This window comes from Lepisma saccharinum, chromosome 19 (genome assembly GCF_977018435.1).
Source record: "Lepisma saccharinum chromosome 19, izLepSacc3.1, whole genome shotgun sequence".
Lineage (NCBI taxonomy): Eukaryota > Metazoa > Arthropoda > Insecta > Zygentoma > Lepismatidae > Lepisma > Lepisma saccharinum.
In genome coordinates this window covers 28,970,464-28,996,764 of record NC_139247.1, presented here as the reverse complement: position 1 = coordinate 28,996,764, position 26,301 = coordinate 28,970,464, and the positions used below count along the sequence as shown (strand labels likewise).

The following is a 26,301-nucleotide window of genomic DNA, read 5'->3' as shown; positions in this document are numbered from 1 at the left end:
CAGTGCCGACCGATATTTGGTTCAAGGGAGATGAATTATTTTGTTATCCAGGCAGACCTAATTATGTCGCTAATTTATTTTGGAAAAGAGACGACAGAAGCCTGATCCAATTTGTAGCTTCCTTATTTGCTGCTTCTGTTGACCGCAACACAACAACGGTGAATGATTTGTTCATACAAATTACCGGTTACATCTCGCAACCCATTATGTAAAGGTTCTTCCTCCGTCATGCACCACATACCACCTGCATTTTTGAAGATGTCTTTAACTCGCAGAAGGATGGTTAGGTGGGGCTGACAGGACGAATTCATGAACGCATGGAGTACTATCTTGAGGTGGACATACATAAAGAGGACGCACGCAACAGGTCATCCACATTTGTCTCCTCCTCAACGGCTGCAAGCTCAAAAAAATCGTCCTCGAGATTGAAGGGTTGCTGGTTGAACCGTCATGGGAATTGCAGAACAGATTTTGCCGGTCTTGATGGCTTTGCTGGCAACAACTGTCGGCGGTACGACTACGTTGATAAGCTCCGAAGTGAATGCTACGAATATAACCACAGCGACACCGAAAGAAGATGAGGGTATCCTCAAGACACTCTACTACACCTACAAGGAGTGCCTCCCAAAGGACACCATCACCTGTTTGAAGGTGAAGATTGTGACTGGCATGGACAGCATCCTCCGTGGTGGGGACATCCCAATCGTCAAGAAGTATGTTGTTCTGGAGAGGAGTCCGAATGCTGCTCAGATTGTCCCCGAGGAACCTCTGACGGAGTTGGAGCTCATATCCAACCTCCCTCGCGACATGGAGGATGGTGGGAGGCGACTTGACGGATTGCTGTTCGACAGAATTTCCAGGTTCTTCAGATCTCGCAACCTAAGGATGAGCCTTCAGAGCCTGTTTCCAGGAATTTCTCTGAGGGTTTCCAGGAATGACGTTGAATCGGATGCATTAGACCTGGGACTCGAAATAGAAGATGAAGCTGAAGAAAATGTTCGACAAACAGGTAAATCTGTTTTTCTCTTTCTCCATTATATTTTCAATTAAAATTCTTTAAAACAATCTTATAAGTCATGCATTCTGAAATACTTATCTATCTGCATTTCTGGCTACTGGAAATTGCGGGTTATACTACAGCAAAGTTATGACGTTACACAAATATCGAAGCATTTGTGCTTATTTCCATCCGAAATTCCTAATAATCGTTAGTTTTGTTGATTGATTGATTGAGCTTTTGTTTGAAGTCCACTTTATGCACAGGCTGGACTGGACCTATAGTTTTAAAGTTGAAACCTAACCACTATGTTTCCTCAACAGGGTATCGAACAATGACGTTACCGTTACGCTATCAGGGAGACCTCCGATAATCTTAGAAGTCAAGAGTTATCTCTCCACATATAAGAAAATGCCATCTTTTAAAAATATCTTGTTGAATAATTATACTAATTATTACAAATATTAGGAACTTTTATCATCATAGAGTCCATTTTCAAGCAAACAGAAAAGATGAAACGAATCCATATGCTTAAATTGAAGAGAAACAGAACACACTCTACATAAAGAGAATACTTCTTCCTTGATCTGCAAACAACCAAGACGTCATTGATCGCTCCCTTAAAAAAAAAATAGTGGCAAGATACTTTTGCTCTAAACAATGATTCATAGAACAATTTATTTTAAAAAAATATACGTTTCTTGCATCTTGGAGATTTTTTTAAAAAGTCACAAATAAAGTGAAAAATGTAACATTTCAACCCAATATTTCAATGTTTTTTCCTATTTTTTTTTTTAAAAAAAGTGACATTTAAAAATTTGTAGTAAATTTGCCAACAATTCCAAAAATGATTAATTTTAATTCATTATTATCCTGCAAGAAATATTAAGCGCTTGTTTTTCGCACTGCATTGAAACGCAGAGAGAGAGTAAGCTGCGTTTTTGTAGCCAATAGCCATATTCCTAATTATAAAAAAATATATAATGGGAAAAATAAACAAAAGCTAGATTTTGGTAAGATAATACTACGAGATCATCGTACGAGATACTTCCTCACAAAAATGTCCACCTCTCACCTCCTTACCCATTTCACACCCTTTGTATTTACCGCCTGAAATGTCTGCGATACGCATCTTACACCCAGAGACCTCCATTTGGTGCCACTGCCACTATCAAAAAAACAGTGACAATTTATTCATGAGTAGTGTTTGTAGTTTGGCAGTTCGATGTAACATGTGCTTTTGTATCGATTATAATATTTCTTGATAGTAATGGAACGTCTTTAAAAATCTATAAACTGCGAAGTGGTTAAGAGTATAAGGATTGTGAGTATACAACGTAGTAGTTATTTGACTGGATGAAGTGTTAGTTTAATGTGTCGCTCTGATACAGCTTGGGAGGGGAAGCTTACATCTGTGACCACGCGTGAGCTGGAAACTTTTTTTTTATTTGCGCCTCCGCTTTCCTCCCGCACAAAATGATGCCGCATGTGGCTTCTGGCTTCTTTTTACTGTATGGCAGGCCGTCATTTAGTCAATCTAGTTTACTATTGTCCTAATGGATTTTTCGTTTTATTTTATTGCAAATAAATACATTAATACATTCTGACAAGGAAATTGCTGGTAATATTCACAACACAGATCGTACCCTTGACGGTCAACCTGCAAAACAGTGCAGGTGATACAATTATGTACACTGTGCATTGTGCCCTGTGTGTATTCAATACTAATACCTTCGTACGTTCAACTAATAAAACATAAATTTCAATGAATAGCTCTTACCTTTACACCTTAGTTTAGCATAATTATTTAATATTTACATTACAATTATGTCTTGCAATTTGCTATCTACGTCAAATATTTTGTGCATGTGCTAGAAGAAGATATCGATAGACCACCGCCTGAAGAGGGGAATACAATTGGTTAATTGATAGTCCAAATTTTATATTGTCTAATTAAACATTGATTGAATGATTAGCTTTGTCTATATGTAGGGTTACGTGAGCTGGAGACTAGGGTCAAGGAGAACCAAGATTAATAGTAAGCAATTTCTAACAACACTTGACACTGTGATACGTTTGAATGTATCGTCGTAGCTACTAAAGTACAGAATTGAATTTGTGCACACTGGTCATCCAGTGAGTTTTGTGCAAACATGGACAGTAATATTTTGTCGGCCATATTGAATATCTCCAACTATATGAGCTATCCAACCAGTTTAGCAGCTTTGGTGATTAGGGAACCCACTTCATATTTTATTTTTGCCCATTATATTTTTCTTAAGGAGGATACTGCTCCAATTAAAATAAAAGGCAAAGGTGCCGCTGTGCGTCTCATGATGCGGAGATAGATGTTCTTTATCTCGTTCATTATTGAGATTATGTGATCAACATCTCGAACGGCCGCCTTTACCTACCAGGGTTGCCCCCAGGTACATATTGACGTGAGGCTGAGCGGGCCTCAGAGCCGCGAAGGAACAGGGAAATGACGAAAAATCCCTGGTACAGATCACCTGCCCCTGGATTGGAACCCGTGTTTTCCGTGTTATAGCCAGATGCTCTACCAACCAATTGTTCAAATTATTAAATTTAAATAAAAGACATATTAAAGTTATGATATTTTAATTGGTTCCATCGAACTCAGCGTCCTCAAAATTAGATGCTAGTTCAAGCCACATGCCCACGACCGCCGTTACGCAAATTATATTTAAAAATGATCGCCATTTTGAATCCTTAGGCCAATTTTTTTGTGGGGGCGGAGCTCTTAAGTGGTATCTATTGTGCCAAAGGGCATGCGTCTGATCACACATGCAGTAATTTCCCAATACACAGCATACTTTTAGTATCAACTTTTGTCTGCAATATCCTTCGCGAGGAAAGCTATACTGAACTATACAACATTCAAAATTTGGTAGAAAATGTAATGTATGAACCATTAAACAAGACCTATTATACTTCATACCATCGGAGAGATGCTACAGCTTCCAAATTAAAAACTGCCTAAGAGAGAGAAATGCAAAAAGTAATGTAATGATAAAGCTTGGAATATCTTTTTCTAAGAACTTAGTTCTAGGCCACCTCAGGCGATTGACAAAGGTGAGCGATCCAATGTTGTATGGGTGAAGAGTGTCGTCTTCCAGCAACGTAAATTAGTCGAATTCCGACGAAAAATCAAGTCAGATTATATATGAATTAGACATTAAAATAAACTTCTCAGTTCCCATGGAATATTTTATTACTTATTTATATATTCGTCAAGTAGACTCACTGAAAGCATTTAATTATTGCTCAATAACCCTAACAAATAAAAACAAGGAAATGTTGGTATTATTAGATTTCGTCCAACCACAAGAAAAAATAGATTTCTTCATAATTCTCTGAGTCTGGAGCTATGAAGGTTGTTCCGCCAATATATGTATTTATGTGTATATATAAATGAAATATATCCATAAAAATTGGTGAAAAAAATTAAGGGAACATACTCAAACTTGATACATCTTTTTGGTGGGCTGGAATTGGCAGGCGTTTGAATAAATTTCTTGTCTACGTTTATAGCATTTAGAGCTGCATTTAAAGCATTGTAATAAATACCCGGTGGAGGCACATGGCACAGTGGTTCGAATGCCACTTTAAACTGTATTTCCAGTCTCAATTAGCCTATCTGCACATAAAGTAGACATAAAACAACAAATCAATCCAATCAAACAGCTCTGGAGCCTTTGGTTTGGGAGCAGCAACCCACTTCTGTAATTCCGTATATGTTTTTATCATGTATTTTCTGAGCATCCAGTATGAATTAGGGACACATTTCGTTCCAGCACCATTTTTATACAGACGTGCCTACTTTGTTCGTTGCATGGAAACGTAGGCGAGGAAATGTCTTGATCCGTGCTGAGAAAAGGAAGGCAGTAATCTCTTCTCCCTCGCTCTGTTTCTTCTTGTTCTTAATGACCCATTTACTTGCCAATCCGCCTAATGCAGCGCCACCTACAAAGCAGGAGCTTGTATCGAGGGAGCACGGCAGCGACATGCTCGGGAGACAAGAGTTGCCTGATTCTCCAGTGGCTGCTTGCTTCTCTCAATTGACTAGACGAAACAAGGAAATAACACGTCTAAACTGTAACGTTGCAATCCTTCCAGCCGTCATGTAAGAGGTGTTCTTGCGGAAATTTGAACAACGGTCACTCTGTCTTTACTAGAATGTACCTAGGGCTACCTTTATTGAAGGTCATGTGGAGACTGGAGTTCGTCTTCTGTACAAGGCTCACTGAAATCCAAAATTAATCATCAAGGAGTACCACATCTGGAAAAAAATGTAATTCAAATGTCGACTTGTTGCGAATTTTTTTTAGCAGTCAAATTAGGCATATTTGCCCCAAACAATCTTCTCGCAGCTTTCGGAGATATGAATTCATCAATATGGCCGCCGTCAGAATTTGTAGTGCAATATTTAAACGCCTATAACTTCTCACAGAATAGTGCACCAAATTGAAGAATTGGACAATTTACAGAATAAACTATATTATATGTACTTGACACGTTTTATGAAATATATTCACAAAAACGGAAGGAAATTATATTTTTCAGTATCTGTTTTAACGTTTTCGAGTAAATTACTAAATAATTATAAAGTCCTGTTAAACATTTTGCCTTTATAATTGTAGAGCGTTCGAAAGACTTTACAATGGTACCTGGGACTGTACTCTACAGGTTTTCTGAAATATATATTAACAATTACATAATAATAATAATTATGTAATTGTTAAAAAACATTAGACATTATTTACACCATATTGTCTCTGTGCTTTTACATGGTGTAAGTTACAACAATTAACTGCCAAATCCAACATATTTGTCTCCAGAGACATTAGAATCATGTAGACTACCGTAACTAGGGTTGTGCGGGGCGAAATAATTTTTCACCGGGGAGAGATTGGGAAGGCAAATTTTTACCTAGGTATAATCCCGATGATTGGGACTGAAAAATAATTGCCATTTTCCGAATCGGTGAAAATCTCAAATTCTGCGCACAATTTGCCCTTCTTGCACTTCTGGAACAAAAATTGACAATTTCAAAATATTTCGGACACTTATAGTGCATAAAATATTAAAAATTAACCACTTTTAAAAACGACCTTTTGAAATATCTTTACTGTTCTGGAATCCGAAAAGTCAAGTCTGAACTTGTGTACAACGCCAAAGTATTTTCAATTGAATTTCAATTTCATAATTTATGAGAAAAATTCTACGGGCGCCCCTGTCAATCATTCATTAGCATATTTCTCAAATACTTTATCTCCTCTATTCTTGAATACTGCCAGTGGCGGCGTTTAGGAAGGGCGAGGGGGCAGTTGCCCCCCACTTTTCGCCATTCTCCCCCCCCCCCCCCGTTTTGGCACCTTGTCCCCCGGTTTTGGAACCCAAACGCCGCCACTGATGCTATCCCATCTGGACCATGGCTTCTAAAACTAATCATTCCAGGGTTGATTCTGTCCTCAGGGTTTTTTTCTCGCCATTGCATGCCATACAACACATTCTCTCAGACACCTCTGTAAAACATATATCACGTCTATTTTGAAAATCCAGTCACCACACTCGTGGCGAACTAGCAGACATGAAACTATTGCATAAAATCATAAATGGAAAAATTGGAACCGAATTCCTAATCAATAAATTTCATCTAAGCCTACCCAATCGGTCAATCCGTAAAGCTAATTCACTGTCCCAAAGGCTCTCCCTTCTACAGCGATCTTCTTTCTCCAGGCTTCCTCGCTTATATAATAACCTGCCTATAGATATTGACATTTTCATGCCAGAACCGTTCCCGGCAATCTTTAAGAATGTGCGATTTTCCTGTTGTTCTCTTCTTGCCCCAGTTTCAGTATGAAGTGGTCTTTCATTACTCTATCTGAAACTTTGAATAAATAAGTCATCTCTGGCCTCTATCCCCTCCGTGTCGGAGTGGTTGACACAGGTTCCGTGTTCGAGTCTCGGCCTAGGTGTTCTTTGTGAGTGTGCCTTCATCAATTTCATCATATCCTCACTCAACTCCATCTTCGCGATTAGCCAAAAAATGGAAGAGATTTGAAATAAAATAAACCCAATCAATTAATCAAATCTTGTATCTGTCCCATATTTATATCCTCTAAGACTTTCTCATTGCTTTCATAATACAAGATTTAACATTCATTTCCACAATTTGTTGTTTATTTGAGTTTGGTCCTGAGTCCACTTTACGCACAGAAGGGCTAATCTGGACCGGACCTACCCTTCAAAGTGGGATCCGAACCAGTATGTGCCTCCACCGGGTAGTGGGTGCGTTCCGTATATGATGACGACGAAAGGAATGATCAACAGTAATCTGTTCGCCTTACACTCAGATAGACTAATCGGAATTTGGTCCACAGTTTAACGTGAGATCTTAAGCAAATTAGTTACTTATGTCACATTCTCTAAGCAAGAGAAACACGCGAGGCAGGATGTAAAACAGGAATGTAAGCAGACTCCAACAGTGATACCTCAAAGGGCATCAGAGATGATGAAATAGTATGGTTATTAGCAGCTCCAGGCAGAAAGAACTCCATATGCTTCCCATTCTTTACAAAAAAGTATATTGGTTCTTGCTCTCTAAAAACACATTCTTATTAGTGTTTTAACTACAAATTGATGTCATATTTTTGACGTGCGCATTTGTATTATTTTAGTGCTGTTTAGTATTTTTCATAAATAACATAATTGACATTATTTATCTAAATAGAAGCAAATGTTCATTTCTGAGTAGGCGTCTTCTGTCAATGTGAAATGGAGTAATTTGAATATTTCTGCATACTTTATTACACCTGTGCGTCAATATATCTACGAATCCTGGCCTCCACGATGGCGTAGTGGTATCGTCGTTGCTTTGTAATCAAGGGTCCCGGGTTCGATACCCGGTGGAGGTACATAGTGGTTCGGATCCCACTTTAAACAGTAGATCCAGTCCTGATTAGCCTTACTGTGCATAAAGTGGATTCAAAACTACAAATCAATCAATCAATGTATACGAATCCGTAGAAGTATGTTGATACTGCTTTTATGCTATGCATATGCTATGTTAGGTTAGTTTAGTTTACTTAGCCACAATCTTAAGATTCCAGGCATGATTTTGTACATAAAAAATATGGCTCTTTTAGATTTCGTTCATTTGATAAAAACAAATACGAATGCTCGTTTCTTGTCTTAGATATTCTAAATGTACGTTTCTTTAGGCGGAACAAGTTTTCTAGTTAGAAGTTAAAAGAAAAACTGTTCATGGTGTTACATCATGCTGGTTATACATTAGAGTCTATGTTTCAAATAGTATTCTTGTTAATTCCAGTTCTTATAAGTATTTTTAACTCTTTACGATTCCCAGTCATCAATGATTGTCACATCTGAATTGTTTCAAAAATATTGAATATTCTTCTCTTTCTTTGTTTCTTTCTCTATAACTCACATTTTTTCTCTCTCTATCTCTCTTTCTTCCTCTCTCTCTTTCTCTGTCTCTCTCTCTCCCTCAGTTTACCTAACTCCTACTTAAATACTTTGCATCTTTGAACGAATAGTTATGGGATGTCTTTAGCAATCCTTTAGCATCACCTCGATTCCTAATATTCAATCCCCTACCACCCGGGGTTGGTCGTTGGGGAGGGCAACGTCCCAACTCACTTCGTCAACACTTTGTTTCGAAAATCCACTTTCATGCTCAGATAGAATAATCGAAGAATTTCTCTGCAATGTGCTATCACTGAGATCTAACTCAGGAACCCCATACCCTTGCGCAATTCACGAGCATCAGAAGTCCCCGCACCAGCTTGTAGTTGTTATTATTATTATTATTATTATTATTATTATGTAAAATTCCCCGTGCATATAGCACAGTACCATGGAGGCACATTTAGAAGATATGGTGGTAGGGCCCTACACATTCTCGATCTCGGCCATTTTTGGAAGTGATGTGATCAGCGCCAAGCTCCGACCGCGTTTATACTCGAGGATTGCTCCAGGAACCCTTTGATTTGAGGCTGGGTGAGACCCGGAGCCTCTTAAGGCCGGAAAAATTCCGACCTTAGATCACCCACCCCGAGTATCGAATCAGTCAGAAGCCATACTGACTAGGCCAACACGCTACTAGTAGGTCTTGAGCAAGGCAAGTTGTCGGTACCACTCGGGGAGGACGGGTTCTAATATGATTTTTTGGTAAGGTTGCCTAGAGATGGAAAATAGGTGATAGCATGTCATAACTCTTTGTCATCTGTGTGTTATCACTCCACTCCCCAGATAACCTTGATGTAAATGGAAAATTTGGATAATTTTTAATATTTTTACTTTTACTATTAGAAATGACAATTACAGTAATTCTGACCTAAATTAATAATAATGATGATAACAATTAAGATTATAATTAAAATATATGAATATTTTAATACTTTAATTGACATGTTAGATGGTATTTAACACCATTAATGGAGTCAGTTGGCTATTTGCCCATCATTAATGCCGATATCTCTGAATTAACAACTGAAGTGCGCAGCTGTGAGAATGACAGTAGCAGTCCAAGGACAGTATAAGAGATTCATTTGGAACGTGGGCAAGTGGTACAATTCCTCTAAAGTGCGATTTACCTGAATCAATGGCGTGGAGAGTCATAGGAAGGATGGAAGCTGGACAGACAGCGAGAGATATCTGTAGCACTTGGAGTGTCTCAAAATGCCATTTCTCGCCTGCATTTTCGGTTCCAAAAAACGGGAAATGTGCGACGAAGGCAAGGTCAAGGCCGTCCGCGAGCAACCACAGCATGGGACAACGGGTACCTCTTGTTAACAACCGACTGGAACAGACGACAGAATGTAACGAAACTACAACATGCCATTCTCACAGCAATAGGGCGCAGCTGTCATCTTAAACTGTCTGCAATCGCCTTCTTAAAGATGGCCTCTACGCATATAGACTCATGATGTGTGTTCCATCACCGTACATCTTTCAGTCAGTAGAAACTTGGCTGAGGAACATCGGAAATGGGGCCACAACGAATGGGGTTGAGCGGTGTTCTCCGATGAGTCGCGGTTCAGCCTCCAGCCTTACAATAGACGTGCTTAATCTGGAGGGAATGTGAAACTGGTTATAACCCTGTTTTTGTTCAAGAAACATTCTAAAATGTAGGTGGTGAAATGATTTTGTTGGTTAGAATCAAAATTGTGGGACGTACGGACCTCCTCGTCATCCAAAATGGCAGTTTGACGGACCTTAGATATGGAGATGAGAACCTTAGACCTCTTGCCATGCCGTGCGCAGATGCAATAGGTGATCGTTTCCTTTTCATCGGCGATAATGCTCGTTCTCACACCGTTATGTTAGTGCAAAACGTGCCAGAGGACGAGGGAATAGTGAGTATGGAGTGGCCAGCGTGATTACTGGACATAAATCCCATAGAGAATGTCTGGGATGCACTTGGCAGACGCATTCTAGGTAGGATGTCACCTCCCTCAACTCTTCCAGAGCTGAAATTGCCCAAAGTGAAGAGTTTCGAGGAATCCTCCAAGCTCTTATCGATCACCTCATCGAGCCCATTCAACACAGATGTGCAGCAGTGTTGGCCGTTCGAGATCACACACCATACTAGGGGTGAGTTACTGCTGTGACCCTGTCCGTTTCTGAGCTGTTCTATTGATACATACATTGCTCTATACTGCTATAGTGGCGCACCTCATGTGAGCATTGGTTCAAGCGACTGTGGGGTCCTTCTGTAATCTATATTCTACTGTATCTGTTCTCTGAATGTTCCTTCAGTTGCATAAACATTGGCTGTACCTGGTTTTCGTCTAGTTCTTTCTGTTCCTCTCTTGATCCAAGAAGAAGGCAGTTGATAGTAATGGCAGGTCAATTATCAGACAAGGCACTATTTGATAGAATTATTGTGACAGCACAGAATCGGAATCTTCAAATGGGGTTTCTCTTAGAACCATTATCATGGTCATTAGAGACATACTTGCAGAAATATGTTATTCCCCCTGAGGAAATATCTGGAAATTCAGCCACGGCGATTGATGGTATGGCTCTTATTCAGAGAGTAAAAGAAGAGGAGTCAAACTTTGGTGAGGTCTTTCTGTCTTGTGCATTACTTTCCAGAAGGATATACTTGTCCAATAATGGATGTCTGTTTGATATGTACAATTACACGTCTATAAAGTACACCGAAAGAATAAACACGCTAGAAGAACTCGGCCATCAGTCACAGATCATCTCATCTTCTCAGATTGTCAGAAAGTGAAGGAAATTCCTAAGTCACGTAACAAATAAAACAACTCTAATTGCATTTCTTGTTAACGAATGCAGGAAACCAGAGCATTTTGTAAATCTTTTGAATAAAACACTTCGCGAACTGTGGAGATAAATGATGGAACATCATATCTGAAAGGAGGCCCAAAGTTCTCATTCTCAACTGTAAACATAAAGAATATATGGTAATTTGTTGGTGAATACTGCCGATGCTAATATGGGATATGAAGCGGTAATGAGAGGCTCAGATGACACAGATGTGCGTATTGTGTGTTTCAGATTCCATGAAAGAATAATCATGGTTAAATTCTTCTGAAATATAGTACTAAAATACCCATGTGGGTTCTTGACGTTAAGAAAATAGCTTCAATTCTTATTAAAAATGTTTGTCAAGCTTTGATAAGTCTCCATATGCATTTGCAGGAAAAGGAAAAGTAATTGCATCCTTCCTGCAGACAAACACAGAAAATATTTTCACATCCTTCGAGATCAATGAGATCTGAATGAAATAATAATGGACAAACTGTAGTTCTCGTGCTTACTGTATGCTCCAAAATCTTCCGTACATTGTGTGAATGACATGACATGTCGTCTATTTTGTGTATAGAAGGGTGAGATATACATTTATAAACTTGCAAGAAACATGTTTAACGTGTGATTATCAATCCTCTATAAGCAAGAGATGTCTTCTGAATGATCCACGTACACCTAGACCAAGTGGGAGAAGGTGGACATTGAGAAAAACACGATGGAGCAGAGGAGCTGGTCATGGATTGGATGGAATGGCAGCCAGCATCTTGAACTCTGTTATATCTACAGCTTGCAACTCCGTTAGAAACTGTCGCCCCGATGGTGCAGTGGTAGTGTCACCGCCTTGTTGTAATCAAGGGGTTGAAGGTTCGATACTCGGTAGAGGCACATGCCACAGTGGTTCGGATTCTACTTTAAACTGTAGGTCCAGTCCCAATTAGGCTTACTCTACATAAAGTGGACTTGAAACACCAAATCAATCAACCAACCAATCCATTAGAAACTACAAACTGCTTCTTCTGTCTAAATAACATCAGTTGCACTGACAAGTGCCGACTACCCACATGTGATAATAAATGAGTGATGACACCTATTCAGATGATGATGATGATGATGAATGTAAATAATAAAATTTTGTTTATGTTAAATTATAACATGCATGCATATTTAAGATTTGGCCACTATTATTATTGAAAATTGTAAGTGAAACTTACGCATTTAATCTATGTCAGTATATAAGCACTATAATAAAGTTTTATTATTATTATACGAATTATAATAATATTATTACACTTGTTATGAATTTAATAAGTCTGTTGAAATTAAATTTATTTATTCAAATATTGTGATCACTTTATAAGCTTCATATAAAATATATGAAAACCCATTATTTGTCGGCTATGGTTACTAATTCAATAATATAAAAAGCAAAGAGTTATGAGATGCTATCACACATTTTCCAGTTCCAGGCATCCACACCTTTAAAAAAAAAAATCATATGAGAACCCATCCCCCCGAGTGGTACCGATCGCCTAAGTTTGAGGTCCTGACTCGTGGACAATAGGGCTTGAAGCTTGCAAATTTATGCCTCGGTTTTTTTCAGACCTCATAAATTCATGTGAACAGTTTCATTGGCTATAGTCCTCGCGCATCTTAGTCTTGAAAACAGGGGTCGATTCTTGTTATAAAAGGCCCGTGTGTGTAGCAATTCAACATGAAACAATGTCTGGGACATAATACAGATATATATATATATATATATATATATATATATATTAATAACTTTTCTTCAATTTGCCTCTATGTAGGCTCACAAACAAGGTTTCCAACAGAACTCGCTTACATAAGTAATTGGTACCTAACTTTATTTTCACGTGTTCCTTATGCATTAAAAAAGTGATGTTAATCAGCTCAAATTTTTCTAATATATTCATTTCGCTTTTCTAGCAGTTATGTTGTAGACGAAGATAAATATTTAATTTAAATGTGAAATTTTGATAGTTTTTGCGATTTGATAACTCTCATTCAATATATTTCATGATTAAATAATTCTTCCTGGTGTTTATACTCTATACTCATTGTAACAATAACATAAATAAAGTGATAATAAAATAAACGGGGGAACCGATAAATTCTGAGTGAACTGACGCCCTGGTTTATATATATAATGGTACCAGGGCATAAAGCGTATACCCCCGAAAGTATGCGAGTGGAGGCGGCTATTCTCAGGGTTTTCCCCCATTTAATTTAAAATTCTTTCTAGATCACATCAATTGTGGTGTTCCAAGACATCATTATTTACGTATGTAAATAATTCTTCTTCTTTGTCTGTCACACAATGCATTTCATAGTGAATGAAAAGAAACATAAAATCGGAATATTTTTTAGAAAGAATGATAACAAATCTATACGAAAACATGTCATAGTTTCCTATAATAAATGATATCTCAAATTCGTGTGTCGGCTGTTTTGGAGATGATATAAAATAAAATGGGCATACAAGTATTTCAATCATACGTATATGCCTAATAGATATTTCTTAACTGATAGTGTGTCTGATTTCTCATTTTATGCCAACTTCTTGCCTAAATTTTAAAACAGAAAATAATATTGTTATGATGTTAGTTTGTCAAATGAAAGGGTTTTAATACGAAGATATGCTAATGTTGTAACGACGTCATATAGGTTGCTGACCTTCGTGGTGAAGTGGTGAGAGTAACACACTACCAAACCAGAGGTAATAGATTCAAACCTCGGGTAAGGCATGTGTATTACATTCTATTCGCTCCACCATCCATTTCTTCATCTCGTCATTCATTGCCATAGTCGCCTAAGAAGTATAAAAGCGAGGAAACGAAGATCGAAATGAAAAGAAATATATTTGCCAGACGAAAATACTGCCTGATACACATTGAAATTGTATTATCTTACATATGTTACGCCTGTTCGCAAAATAGGTGAGCGTAAAGACCTGTCAAAGCCAATACTTCACAAGTAAACATAATTTGTCTTTTAATTTCTTCTTAGCAACATAATTTAGGCCACATTAGAATATGAGAGAAGAATCCACTGTGTCTCATCCTTGGTATATGCATGGTTGGGGGGGGGCAATCATTAAATGACAACGATATAGGCCAGTAGTTACACCGTAATAATATACAGTCAAGGTTTAACTTTATAGATATTTTGATTGCTACTTTAGGCAAGTTCCACTATTTTTAATTGACTTGTGGTAATAACTTGCAACTAGAATATAGTCTGTAATTGTGCATAATTTATAAATTTATGTAAACTTACTTTAATCTTACCTGAACTAACTTATTTTACTTTAACAACAACAAAAATAATTTACCCTAGTATAAAAAAAGTTCTACTAACAATATATATATATATATATATATATATACAGGGTGTTGCAAAATACCTGTTACAACGCTTGGGAGGTGGTTCGACAAGTAAAAACGAGGAAAAAATGTCATGTGAAAAAATGTCGAAATCGGCACCGTTTGCGAGTGACAGGCGTGCGAAAATCGCCTCACACCATGCGTAAAGTACAATAACTCAAGAAGGAAGAAAGATATCAATGTCGGAATAAAAGAATACAAACAAAATCGTGCCTGACGAATACAATGGTGCAGCAATTGAGGCCCAGTGTAAATTGCGCAAGGTGACTCTCAAAGAAAGTGGGGAATCCCGATGGAAAATATAGGAAATTTACTACTATTTTCTACATAATGTTGAGATCGGAATGTAGGCAGTAAAAAATGACGACGTATGTCCACATGTCCCACTACTGCTGGGACACCGTCCCACACTCGGGAAATAGGAAATTCACTCGAAAATGACGCTATGCCGTCAAATTACGCTCAGATTGATTTCAGCTAATTGGTACAGAAAGCTCCACTAGAGGCGCTGTGAGTGTAGGTCACCTGTTACGTATTAGTGTTGGTGGATACTACGTAGAGACTGTAGTCGACCGTTGTTTTTCCTGTCTTGTTCTGCGTCTCGCAGCGTGGAGTTTAGTCTGGCGTGTGTGTATGGTTGAATTGCGCTAAGGAATACTGTACGTAGAGTACGTATTCCCGTGTTCTTTCTCGGTTTGCAACAACTGCGTGGACACCTGTGTGACATTACGTGGGTGCTAATCACGGTAGTTGTGATCCGTCACTCGGAGGGAAAGTGCCCCTGTTTCTGGGCAGTTCTCGAACAAGACAATGGTGGAGTACTCTACCCACGAGCTTGCTGATATGCATCTCGTTTATGGAGAGGCAAACCGAAACAGCCGTGAAGCACGTCGTTTGTATCACGAACGTTTTCCCAATAGGCGATTACCAGCACATGCACTCTTTCAAAGACTTGATGCTCGACTGCGTGAAACTGGATCTCTACTACCCCGTAGGTGGGATTGTGGAAGACCCCGCACTGTGCGCACTGTGCAATTTGAAGAGGACGTGTTGGACGCGATACGAGACCGTCCTGACACCAGCACACGTGTCATTGCTCGTACTCAACAAACCCACCATAGCAATGTGTTCCGCGTTCTTCGAGAGGAGGGATTGCACCCATACAAATTGCATAAGGTGCACCACATACTGCCCACGGACTTTCCCCTACGCATGGATTTCTGCCAATGGTACGTGCAACAAACTCTTTCCATTCCAGAGTTCCCAACAATAGTTTTGTGGACCGATGAGGCAATGTTCACCAGGGACGGCATGTTCAATAGCCACAACAGCCACGTCTGGGATATGGACAATCCGCATGCAATCATTGTGCGCCATCATCAACATAGGTTCGCAGTGAATGTGTGGTGTGGCGTAGTAGGTGACCACTTGATAGGCCCGTACATTTTGCCATCTACTTTGTGTGGCGGGAATTATCGGGTGTTTCTACATGACGTATTACCTGAACTTTTGGAAAACGTGCCACTGGCAGGTAGACAACGTATCTGGTTTCAACACGACGGCGCCCCCGCACATTTCGACCGGGGAGCCAGAGCCTTACTCAACGATATTTTCGGCGATCGTTGGATTGGCAGGGGTGGACCTTTACCGTGGCCACCTCGTTCCCCCGACCTCACACCACTGGATTTCTTTGTGTGGGGAGAAATGAAAAGGCTCGTGTATGAAACCCCTGTGGAAAGTGCTGAGGATCTCGTTGCTCGTGTTAGTGCCGCTGCTGGGACAATTGGTGACATGCCAGAGGTATTTGCACGTACCAGACAATCAGTGCTTCGCCGATGCCATCTTTGTCTTGAAGTCAATGGCGGACATTTTCAACAACGTCTCTGAGTATACCGGTGTTTGTGTGAGCCCCTATCAGCACCACATAGTGTCCTTTAGTGAAAGGTACGAGTGAAGATGCTGGATATCGCTGTACTTCATACCGTCGATCTGCATGTGCGGAGGTTGTGCGCTTCTCAGTGGAATCCCTTCCAGATGTGCTGTGCCTGGAAATGTTACATGCCATTGTGTGCGTTTTCTCGCCATTCTCCGTCTTCATTCCTTCGAGGATTACCCACTTTCTTTGGGGAGCTCTCTTGTAGTATATGTACAGCCTAACGACATGTGGCCATTGTTTAACTTTTGTTTTTCGTACTGCAAAGTAGTGTGTCAACATTAAGGGATTGAAAACTTTTTTTTATGATTTTCCAGTATTTTTTTCCATTTGGGATGGTGTCCCAGCAGTAGTGAGACATGCGACAAATTGGTTTCTTTTCTTCGAACCGCAATGTGAACCGTGTACAACAGGAGATTTGCAGTTATTTTCCTATTTCCCGGGTGTGGGACGGTGTCCCAGCAGTAGTGGGACATGTGGACATACGTCGCCATTTTTTACTGGCTACATTCCGATCTCAACATTATGTAGAAGATAGTAGTAAATTTCTTGTATTTTCCATCAGGGGATTCCCCACTTTCTTTGAGAGTCCCCTTGCGCAATTTACACTGGGCCTCAATTGATGCACCATTGTATTCACCAGGTACGATTTTGTTTGTATTATTTTATTCCGACATTGATATATTTCTTCCTTCTTGAGTTATTGTACTTTACACATGGTGTGAGGCGATTTTCGCACGCCTGTCACTCGAAAACGGTGCCGATTTCGACATTTTTTCACATGACATTTTTTCCTTGTTTTTACTTGTAGAATCACCTCCCAAGCGTTGTAACAGGTATTTTGCAACACCCTGTATATATATATATATATATATATATATATATATATATATATATATATATATATATATATATATATATATATATATATATATATATATATATATATACTATAATATTCAATATTTAATTAGGTCAGCTATATTGTGCCAATAGCCGGCTCCTGTTGCGGAGTGGTTAGCACATCGCTGCGATTCTAGGGGTCCCGGGTTCGAATCCTGGCCTGGGTATGGATGTTTCTGAGTGTCCATTCATCAATCTCATCATGTCATCCCTCATTCGCATCTTCGCAAATTAGCCAAAAAGTGGCACAAAATGCGAGGTAAAATAAAGCAAATAAAATAGATATATTATGTCAATAATAAAAATAACAATAATTGTAGAGATGCCAATTTTGAAGCACACCTAAACAATGAAGATAAATATATCCGTTCTTTATCAGTAAACCTTCACTCAAAGAAATGTGGGAAATAGTATTGAAATGAATGGAGAATGTTCCTTCATTCAATAAGAAAGATCAGTAATTTATAATGCCTGGTGGGCCTTCCCGATGGTGCAGTGGTATCGTCGTCGCCTGATAATCAAAGGATCTCTGGTGCGATACCCGGAGGAGAGGCACATAGTGGGTCGGATCTCATTTTAATCTGTAGGTCCAGTCCTAATTAGCCTTACTGTGGTTAAGTAGACTTAAAGCACCGACTCAATCAATCAAACTCAATGTACAGGGTGTATCAAAAAGAATCATCGGATTTCAAAAGGCTATATTTAGGAAATCAATGAACATAGAACCTTACAGTAAGTTGTAAACTGCATGTGAGAATATAAAGTTTTACTTACATAATTTTTACAAATGCTCAATATACCCACCTCTGGATGCACGGCATACATCCACACGATAGTCAAATTCATCCCCCATACTTGAGCGAACATGTCTAGTGTTGCTGCAATCACTGCTGCTGTTATGCGGTTTCAAAGATCGTCCACAGTTCTTGGAAGGGGGCACATACACGGAGTCTTTCACAAACCCCCACAAGAAAAAAATCGGAGACTGTGAGATCTGGCGACATCGCTTGGCAATGGTCTAATGTCAAATCGGTAGACCCCTTACAACCGATCCATTGTTGAGGAAGCTCGTTGTTAAGAAGATGCCAGTGCGGTGGTGCTCAAAGTAAAACCTATTATAAGTAAAACTTTATATTCCAACATGTATTTTACAATTTACCGCAAGCTCCTATGTTTATTGGTTTCCTAAATATAGCCTTTTGAAATCGGATGATTCTTTTTGATACACGCTGTATAATGCAGGCAAGAACAACTTTTCATCGAAGTTCAGTTTGTTCTGATGGGAAGTAAACGATTTCCTTCAGGGCAGTGAAGAACAAACCTCTCAATGAAGAAGAAGGCATTGGAGATAACGTAAGGCTCGATTCTAAAAGTCCTTAACCCTTACATGGATGTTACAGTAGATGAAGATGGCTGAAATGATGACGTAACAAATAACGTGGCGTATGTGATTACCTTGATAAGGGATCCCCCTTGACTTAGTTAGCCCTCAATTATTGCAGTTCCTCGTTACACTGCAGGGAAGAGAGGCCACGTACCGCTATTGAAGTCACTTCCACAGTTACATAAGCACCGATGCATGGCTTCAGCAGGCGACATTTGAATTAAGCAGAAGCCCGTGAGGTATGTCAAATGCTACAGAAGAGAAAAGGCTATGTAAGTAATGACGACAGACTGTGCCACCACGGTGGAAGAAATTGTGTCCTTCATTATTTCTCGTTCCGCGTGGCAATTTGTCACAGAGGAGCTCCTGCCGTTTTCTGCAGAAGGTGGTGGCATTGACCGTGGTAGACCGTAATCGTAATATCGTAACGGAGCTCCTGGCTAATTTATAACGTTCTGCCTCTTCCTTCCTTGATACGTCACTGTCAACCTTGATTTGCAAGCTCTACCCGGTTCTTTAGAAGCACACGTTTGTGAAGCATGTTTATGTTTATGATTATAAAACCGCTAAAATATTTTTCCGTCGGTCCTTGGTTTGAGACCCCAGTGGGATCTGCTAAATTTCGGCGCTGATTCTGCATCGTGAGGACCGTGTTTTCCCGTTTCGCCTTATGCCTTATCAGCACATAGAAACCAGTTGACCTGCAGTGGTCATTTTAAGGTGAAAACAGAAGACCCGTTTCGCTTTTCCCGTTTCGCCTTACATCCAGAGAGGAAAATAATTCACGTGAGAGATATTCAAATGATGGATTTTGCCTCCGAGTCAAATACCAACTGGTCGAACCCTGTGGCGCTGCGACGCCAAGGGTCCCGGGTTCGAATCCCGCCCGGGCTTGGTTGTTTGTGAATGTCCATTCGTCAATTTCACCATTTCATCACTCATCCCCATCTTCGCAAATTAGGCCATAGGCACAAAACCCGAAGTAAAATAAACTAAATCAATAAATAAAATAAATAAATCAAATACCAACTGGCATTCTTATCAAATCCGTTTCACATCGCATATGGTAATCGACACGTAGTACACACTTGACTGCATTTGCAGACAAACGAAGCTCTGGCGTCTGGACCTACGGCCAGTATAATCATTGTAGGACTGTGTGTGTGTGTTGTTCTGTGGTCTGTCCTTATGTGTACTGATGCTGAGTGCCCCTTTACAGCCTCAGCTTTTAACTGAAGTCATAATATTTTAGTGTCTGACATTACAGTAGTGTTATTAGTTACGCTTTAGATGATGTAAGGGCTGGACCCCGTATCACGTGACGGGTGCAAAATGGTCTAAGTGTTGACGCACCAAAACTTTAAATTCAATCAATCAATCGACACAAATACACACATGGTATCCAATCAATTACAAACATTACATATCCTACATTACAATAATTACATATCTCCACGATGAATACAATAGGACAGACGTTTTCAAACTTTTAGCTGTTGTGGCTTCTCTCCGCTGTCAAAATCTGCACGCTCTTCCCCTCAATAATAACAGATAAGTACATGTGATGTAACATCAACACAAAATCTATTCATGTGTTTATTTAATGTTGGTACTAATGAGATAAAGAGGTAAGAAAAGCTGGATAATATAAGATAGAAAGCATACAACAACGTTTGGATTTCCTCATTTAATTGTAGTATTCTTTCTCCTAACAACGTACTGAATGCATGAAATCAATCACCAATGACTTCATCTTTAATCTTTATATTATGTTACTAACCCCCCCCCCCCAATATTTTACCTCCGCACTCGGCTCTGATTTGTCTAGGGGTATCTATGGGTATTTTTCTTGTACGACAATGCACGTGCGTTGCAACAAGTCAACATAATTATATAATTAACTACAAAATACCAAGAGACAACGGATAACCTTTACGAAACTTTTTGATCAGGGGGATAAATTACCTTGTCCAGCAACTGTGAAATTAATAACCGATTTTTTTTAAATATATTTTCTAAAGCTTAATTAACGTAAATTTAAAATATACAAGTCGTATCCGAACGTTCATTTCTCTAATTATCGGACCTAAAGTCTAATTTTGATGTTGTAAATCTCTATTGTTTGTACCTGGATGCTTTACGTTTCATGAATTAAATTGGGAGTACCCCAAGAAACGTCTTAACAGGTGCGAAGTCACCCAACGTCTACATTTCTGAACATTCCACGGTGACAAGGCACTAGGCTCTCCCGCGCACCGTAATTACTTCTAAATAACATCCAGTACAAACTACCTTTTTACCTGTAAATCGGACACCAAGGCACTAACCTGCCCGGCAATCCAATCTCTTACAGCATCCGTTGCGGGAGATCTGTCCTCCGATCCGAGCTGTTCAAGTCACAGTTCCAACAGCCGAAGTCCCCCACTCTCATCTGAGAGTTTATATACGTTTGGTTGGTGTGTGTTGCCAACGGCCTTTCTTTCAAAATTTTTAATCTTTAGCAGCTAAAAACGTCCGCCTTTTCCTTGAACGAAGAAAGAACAGAGTGCTACATAGTTTCTATACGTTGAATACATAGAATATACGAACCTAAAAAAAATTCATAATAAATAGATTTACAGTAATCACATATACATATTTTTATACACGTAATTAACTAATTGATTAACATATTAATTAAATATTGCAATAAGAAAAATACTGTTGCCCTGACACGGGGACAGGGTAACAATTACAAAGAAGCAACTGTCTTGTGAAGGCTCACACCTTTTTGTATAGGTGTTGGAATACCTTGTAATTGGAGATAAATTCAGAACATTCAGTTTGTGGAAAACATCAGACACGTTTGCCAATTTCTATACAAATGAAGTTATCAGCATTGGCATGGTTTATCTCTAAAGGGTACGAGTGCAGATCCTGTCTCAATTCAAGAAAACGGGAGCCTTCTGGCGACAAATGATGAAAACATTGATATGTTTCTAATTTCCAATTTATTAACACATTTTGAACTTTTTAAAAAGATACTTCTTCCAAAGTTTTCGCGCCTTCCTTGCGAAACTTCGGCGTCTCCCCAGGGAGGTGCACAGCATAGTTTGAATACCACTGCAATATGATACTACATCAACATGGTTGAACAGACACATCACCCAATTTCTAAGTATCTCTTTCAAAATTCGGAGACGTTCGTTCATACGATTCAACTTCAATTTTTGACGCAGATCTTCTGACATCTAGCTTTCAACATCTTCATGGAAGATTCATGGAGATGTAGCTTCCAACTACAATGTAAAATGTCCTCTTTCCTTTCTTTGGTAGGTACAAGTGAATAATTGATTTGATAATTAGACGTTTATTATATTTACAATTGATTCTAGTTAGTATTTAATTCAGCGGCAAAAAACATCTCCGGAACATCCCTCACGTGAATTATTTCCAGCTTTCTGTATTAAGTATGTGCTAATGAGTAGAGAAAGGATTTTAAGGTGAAAAAATATGGTCGGGAAGGGCAAAAGAAGGTTCTGAAAATGTTTCAAAAATGGTGCCAAAAAAAGTGCTGATAAAATGCCTTTATTCAATGTTCTCTTTTTTCTGCACCTTCTGTATATAATGAGCGCGGACCGCGTAGAGAACTGTGGTTCTGCCGAATAGGTTTTGTTGAAGTTTGCGTTTTCTCTTGCGGGTTTTGCTACATTCTCTTGGGAACTATTGGGGCTGCAATGATTATATTACCATTTAATGGGTCTTGTTCTGCTCTACAAAATGAGACCATAGGGTTTTATGTAGCTGCTTAAGAAGGGTGAAAATCATTTATTTTTCTGTACAGTTTTTTTTTTTAATAAAACATGAAATAAAAGGAAGGAACAATGTGCTGAAGCATGAAAGAGGGTTTAAAAAGGGGATAAATGTGCTAATCTCACGAAAAGATGCAACAAAGTGTGTTCATTTTACATGTTTTCTAGTCCAAAAGTACATATGTCATTCGATAGGTATTAAAACCAGCTTTATTTAAAAAGGCCCTGGCCCTTAAAATCCGTACCCTACTGATAAGGGGGCCTCTCCGATGAGCCAGTGGTAGCGTCGTCGCCTTGTAATCAAGGGGTCGATACCCGTTTGAGGCACATGGCACAGTGGTTTCGAATCCTACATTGAACTGTAGGTCCAGTCCCAATTAGCCTTACTGTGCATAAAGTGGACTTAAAACATGAACTCAATCAATCAATCAAAGCCTATTGATAAGGAATAAGGCGAAATTGGAAAAAGGCGAAACTTGCATGGACCGTGAGAACAATTGGAGAACAACATAAGCGGACTCCGATCTCTAACACCAAATTGCAGTCTCGCATGCTTTATTGAAATACAACCGTCACTAACCATACAGATTTGGTGAAGAATATGAGACTCGTATACAGGGTGCTTTAAAATGTGTGTGCAAGGGCTCCGGAAACGTGTTCTATACTCAGACACAAGAAAAAATGTATGTCACCGTGAACCCAGAAATTTCAGAGCTAAGGACGTGGAAAAGTTCTGTGGGTAGCACTGAGAAGTAGCGAGTCTAAAAGTATATTTTCACGTTAATTTTTCATTCCTCTGTGCTGGGATTGGATAGAACTTCCCCAGCTACCTTTTCCACAGGTAGAAGTACTTTGTTTAATTGAATAATTGCTTTGGTTTATTTTACATTGTTTTCCTGCCACTCTTGGCTAATCGCAAAGGTGAGTATGAATGGATGAAGAGACGTTCACGAAGAACACTCATGCCCAGTTGAGAGAACGAACCCAGGAACACTGGCGCCGTAGCGCACTGCACAAACCAAGATTTTATTGTTTGCTTGCTTTAAGTCCACCTCTTCCGTTTATCACCTCCACCCCGTCGACCACTGTAAGGGATCAAGGGTTCCGTAACAGTCCATAAAGTCATTGAAAATATCAAGTAGGAGGAATTACAAATCCCAGACATTTAGCCATCAGTTTTCCAGACAGGAAATATCTAGAAACATCTGAGGAATGCCTTGTCAGACATTGCCGAGCTTCATTGATCGCCATCGTTGTGAACAGGTGTAAACAACCGCAATCAAGGAAGAGACTACAGGTAACTGATTCGGCATTATTAGTAAGTTCGATCGGAATAAATGTCTGGGAGAACGGGGGTGAGGGACAGTCAGTTACAAGCTATGCGGAGAGAGAGGCAGAAGTACTATTCGAGGAAGAACGTGTTGGAGCGAGTCGTGAGTTAGACTCTTGTACAGTCACGACCATAACGACACTTCGCAGAACTTCAGCTACCAGACAAGAGACAGGTATACCGTTTTCCATTAGCCATGTTAATCCAGTCTTTGGGGGGTTTAAAACTCAAGTGTTGTGTTATGCCGTTAAGCTTACCATAAGCAGCGAGTTGCTCCATAATCAAGGATGAATGATAAGTGAGCTACACCAACCCAGTTCGATCCCACATACCGAAGGGTATGTTAAGGTTCACATGCAGACATTGGCGGCGATTATTGGGGCCGTTGGGGTGGTGAGTCGCCCCCGCCCCCTTCTGCTACTTATGCCCCCGAACTTTTGCTAAACCTTATCTACCAAGGGAAAGTAAACTGTCCTTGCCCCTATCCAGTTCTGTAACCCAATCGCCGCCACTGGTTACAAGGGTTCGTTAACGATGTTGTCTTGTACTCAATAACATAAAGTGAAGAAACATTGCATTGTACAGTGGTTTAGGTTCTATTTTCAAGGTCCAAGTTCTATGCGTATATTAAACTTCATAGAGCCATCTTGGCTGTAGGTATTCATCGCTCATATCATCATACCTTAAAGTATCCAGTCTCTTAACTTGTGTCACGTAAAACCAAAATTGACCATTGTTGCTCTACAAATATTTTTCTCTTTCCTACAGGTCGCAAGAAGTTGAAAAAGCTGTTGCTTCCATTGCTTATTGGGCTGAAACTAAAATACGCAACAATGATACCAATAGCGTTGGGAGCTCTTGCACTGATGTCCGGAAAGGCGCTGGTCCTCAGTCTTCTGTCGCTGGTGGTGTCTGCAATCGTCGGGTTGAAGAAGCTCTCGACCGGCGAGTCCAGCACTTACGAAATAGTCAGCTACCCCCAGTACTCGCATTCCTACGGCCACGGGGGTCACAAGAGGAGCTACGAGGGATCGGACGGGGATCTGCTAGCGCAGTCGATGGCTTACCGAGGCTATCGGAGTCCACAGTACTCAGAGGGAATGATAGGAAACGTCAGGCAGTAACTTAGGTTTCTTTGATCGTAACGCAGTACTTGTAATATTTATTTAGTAGATGAGTGTGGAACATTCATATCTCATACAGTTTTAAACATAGAATATTGTTGTTGTTAAGAGTGATCTGATGGTTAAATGTTCTAGTCCGAATTTGACCTAACAGTTTATATTCTGTGGTTTTGTTGTCTTGTTGTTGTAATGGTGTAGGCCTACATGTTGTACAGTTGAAAGAAATTATTATTTTACAAATTTTCTATTCAAGAACATGTAGTTTAATTTTAACAATTGGCTACGAGGATTAAGGATTAAAGATTCAGGTTAGTATGGAAGCTTTGAGGTTACAGTTCCTTGAATCATTTCATACAGAGAAAGGAATCATTATATATTTGATCCGTTTTCCTCAGCCAATGGTATTTCAACAGAAGGAAAAAGTTATGCACATTAATTGATGATTAGGGATCATTGCCATATGAATATTTGAGTGATATAATTGCTCCAGAAAAACCTTCAAGTAAAAGTTATGACAAGCTATTCAGGCTTTGAAGACATAATTCCATCCTAAAGTTAATGTTATAGCGCAATGTTACCGTTTACATCTAATGAGAGAAGAAGAACAATGATCAGATGTAGAATTCGTGGTTAGAATAAATCATCATGACAACAAAGTCACAGAATATAAACTGTTAGGTCAAATCCTGGCTAGATAATTTAGCCATCTTTGCACTCTTAACACTGGTGTGAGTACAAATTGATTTGTTTCAGAGTACAAAATATTATGGATGAATTAAAACCACTTTAATGCATTCCTCTTAAACTGTAAGTTAATTTGTTATTAGTACTTATTAGGGACGAAACAATCAGAAGAAAATATGTGACATCATCTATCTGTTCCTGTTGCGTGATACTTCAACTGAATAGTCCATGATATACGGAAAAGAGTTAAAGTTGGCACTCAATAGATTGTATAGTAAATACAAGCTAGTACAGATGAGGCTATTTAAACAAAGGTTGTCATATATCTGCAAAATATTATAAGGTGAAACACACTGTAATGTAAATCGTAACTGATTACTCATTTACTTAAAAGATGAATGTTAAATGTAACGTTTATACCATATGAA

The 26,301-nt window shown here is 39.2% G+C and overlaps 1 protein-coding gene across 1 annotated transcript; it reads left to right on the top strand.

The window, feature by feature from the left end:
- The first annotated feature begins 390 nt into the window (after positions 1–390).
- On the top strand, positions 391–26,301 carry LOC146003096 (uncharacterized). Its single transcript, XM_083141268.1, has 2 exons — positions 391–1,009; positions 24,834–26,301. The coding sequence occupies exons 1-2, from the start codon at positions 451–453 to the stop codon at positions 25,187–25,189; spliced, it is 915 nt and encodes a 304-aa protein (XP_082997394.1). The 5' UTR covers positions 391–450; the 3' UTR covers positions 25,190–26,301.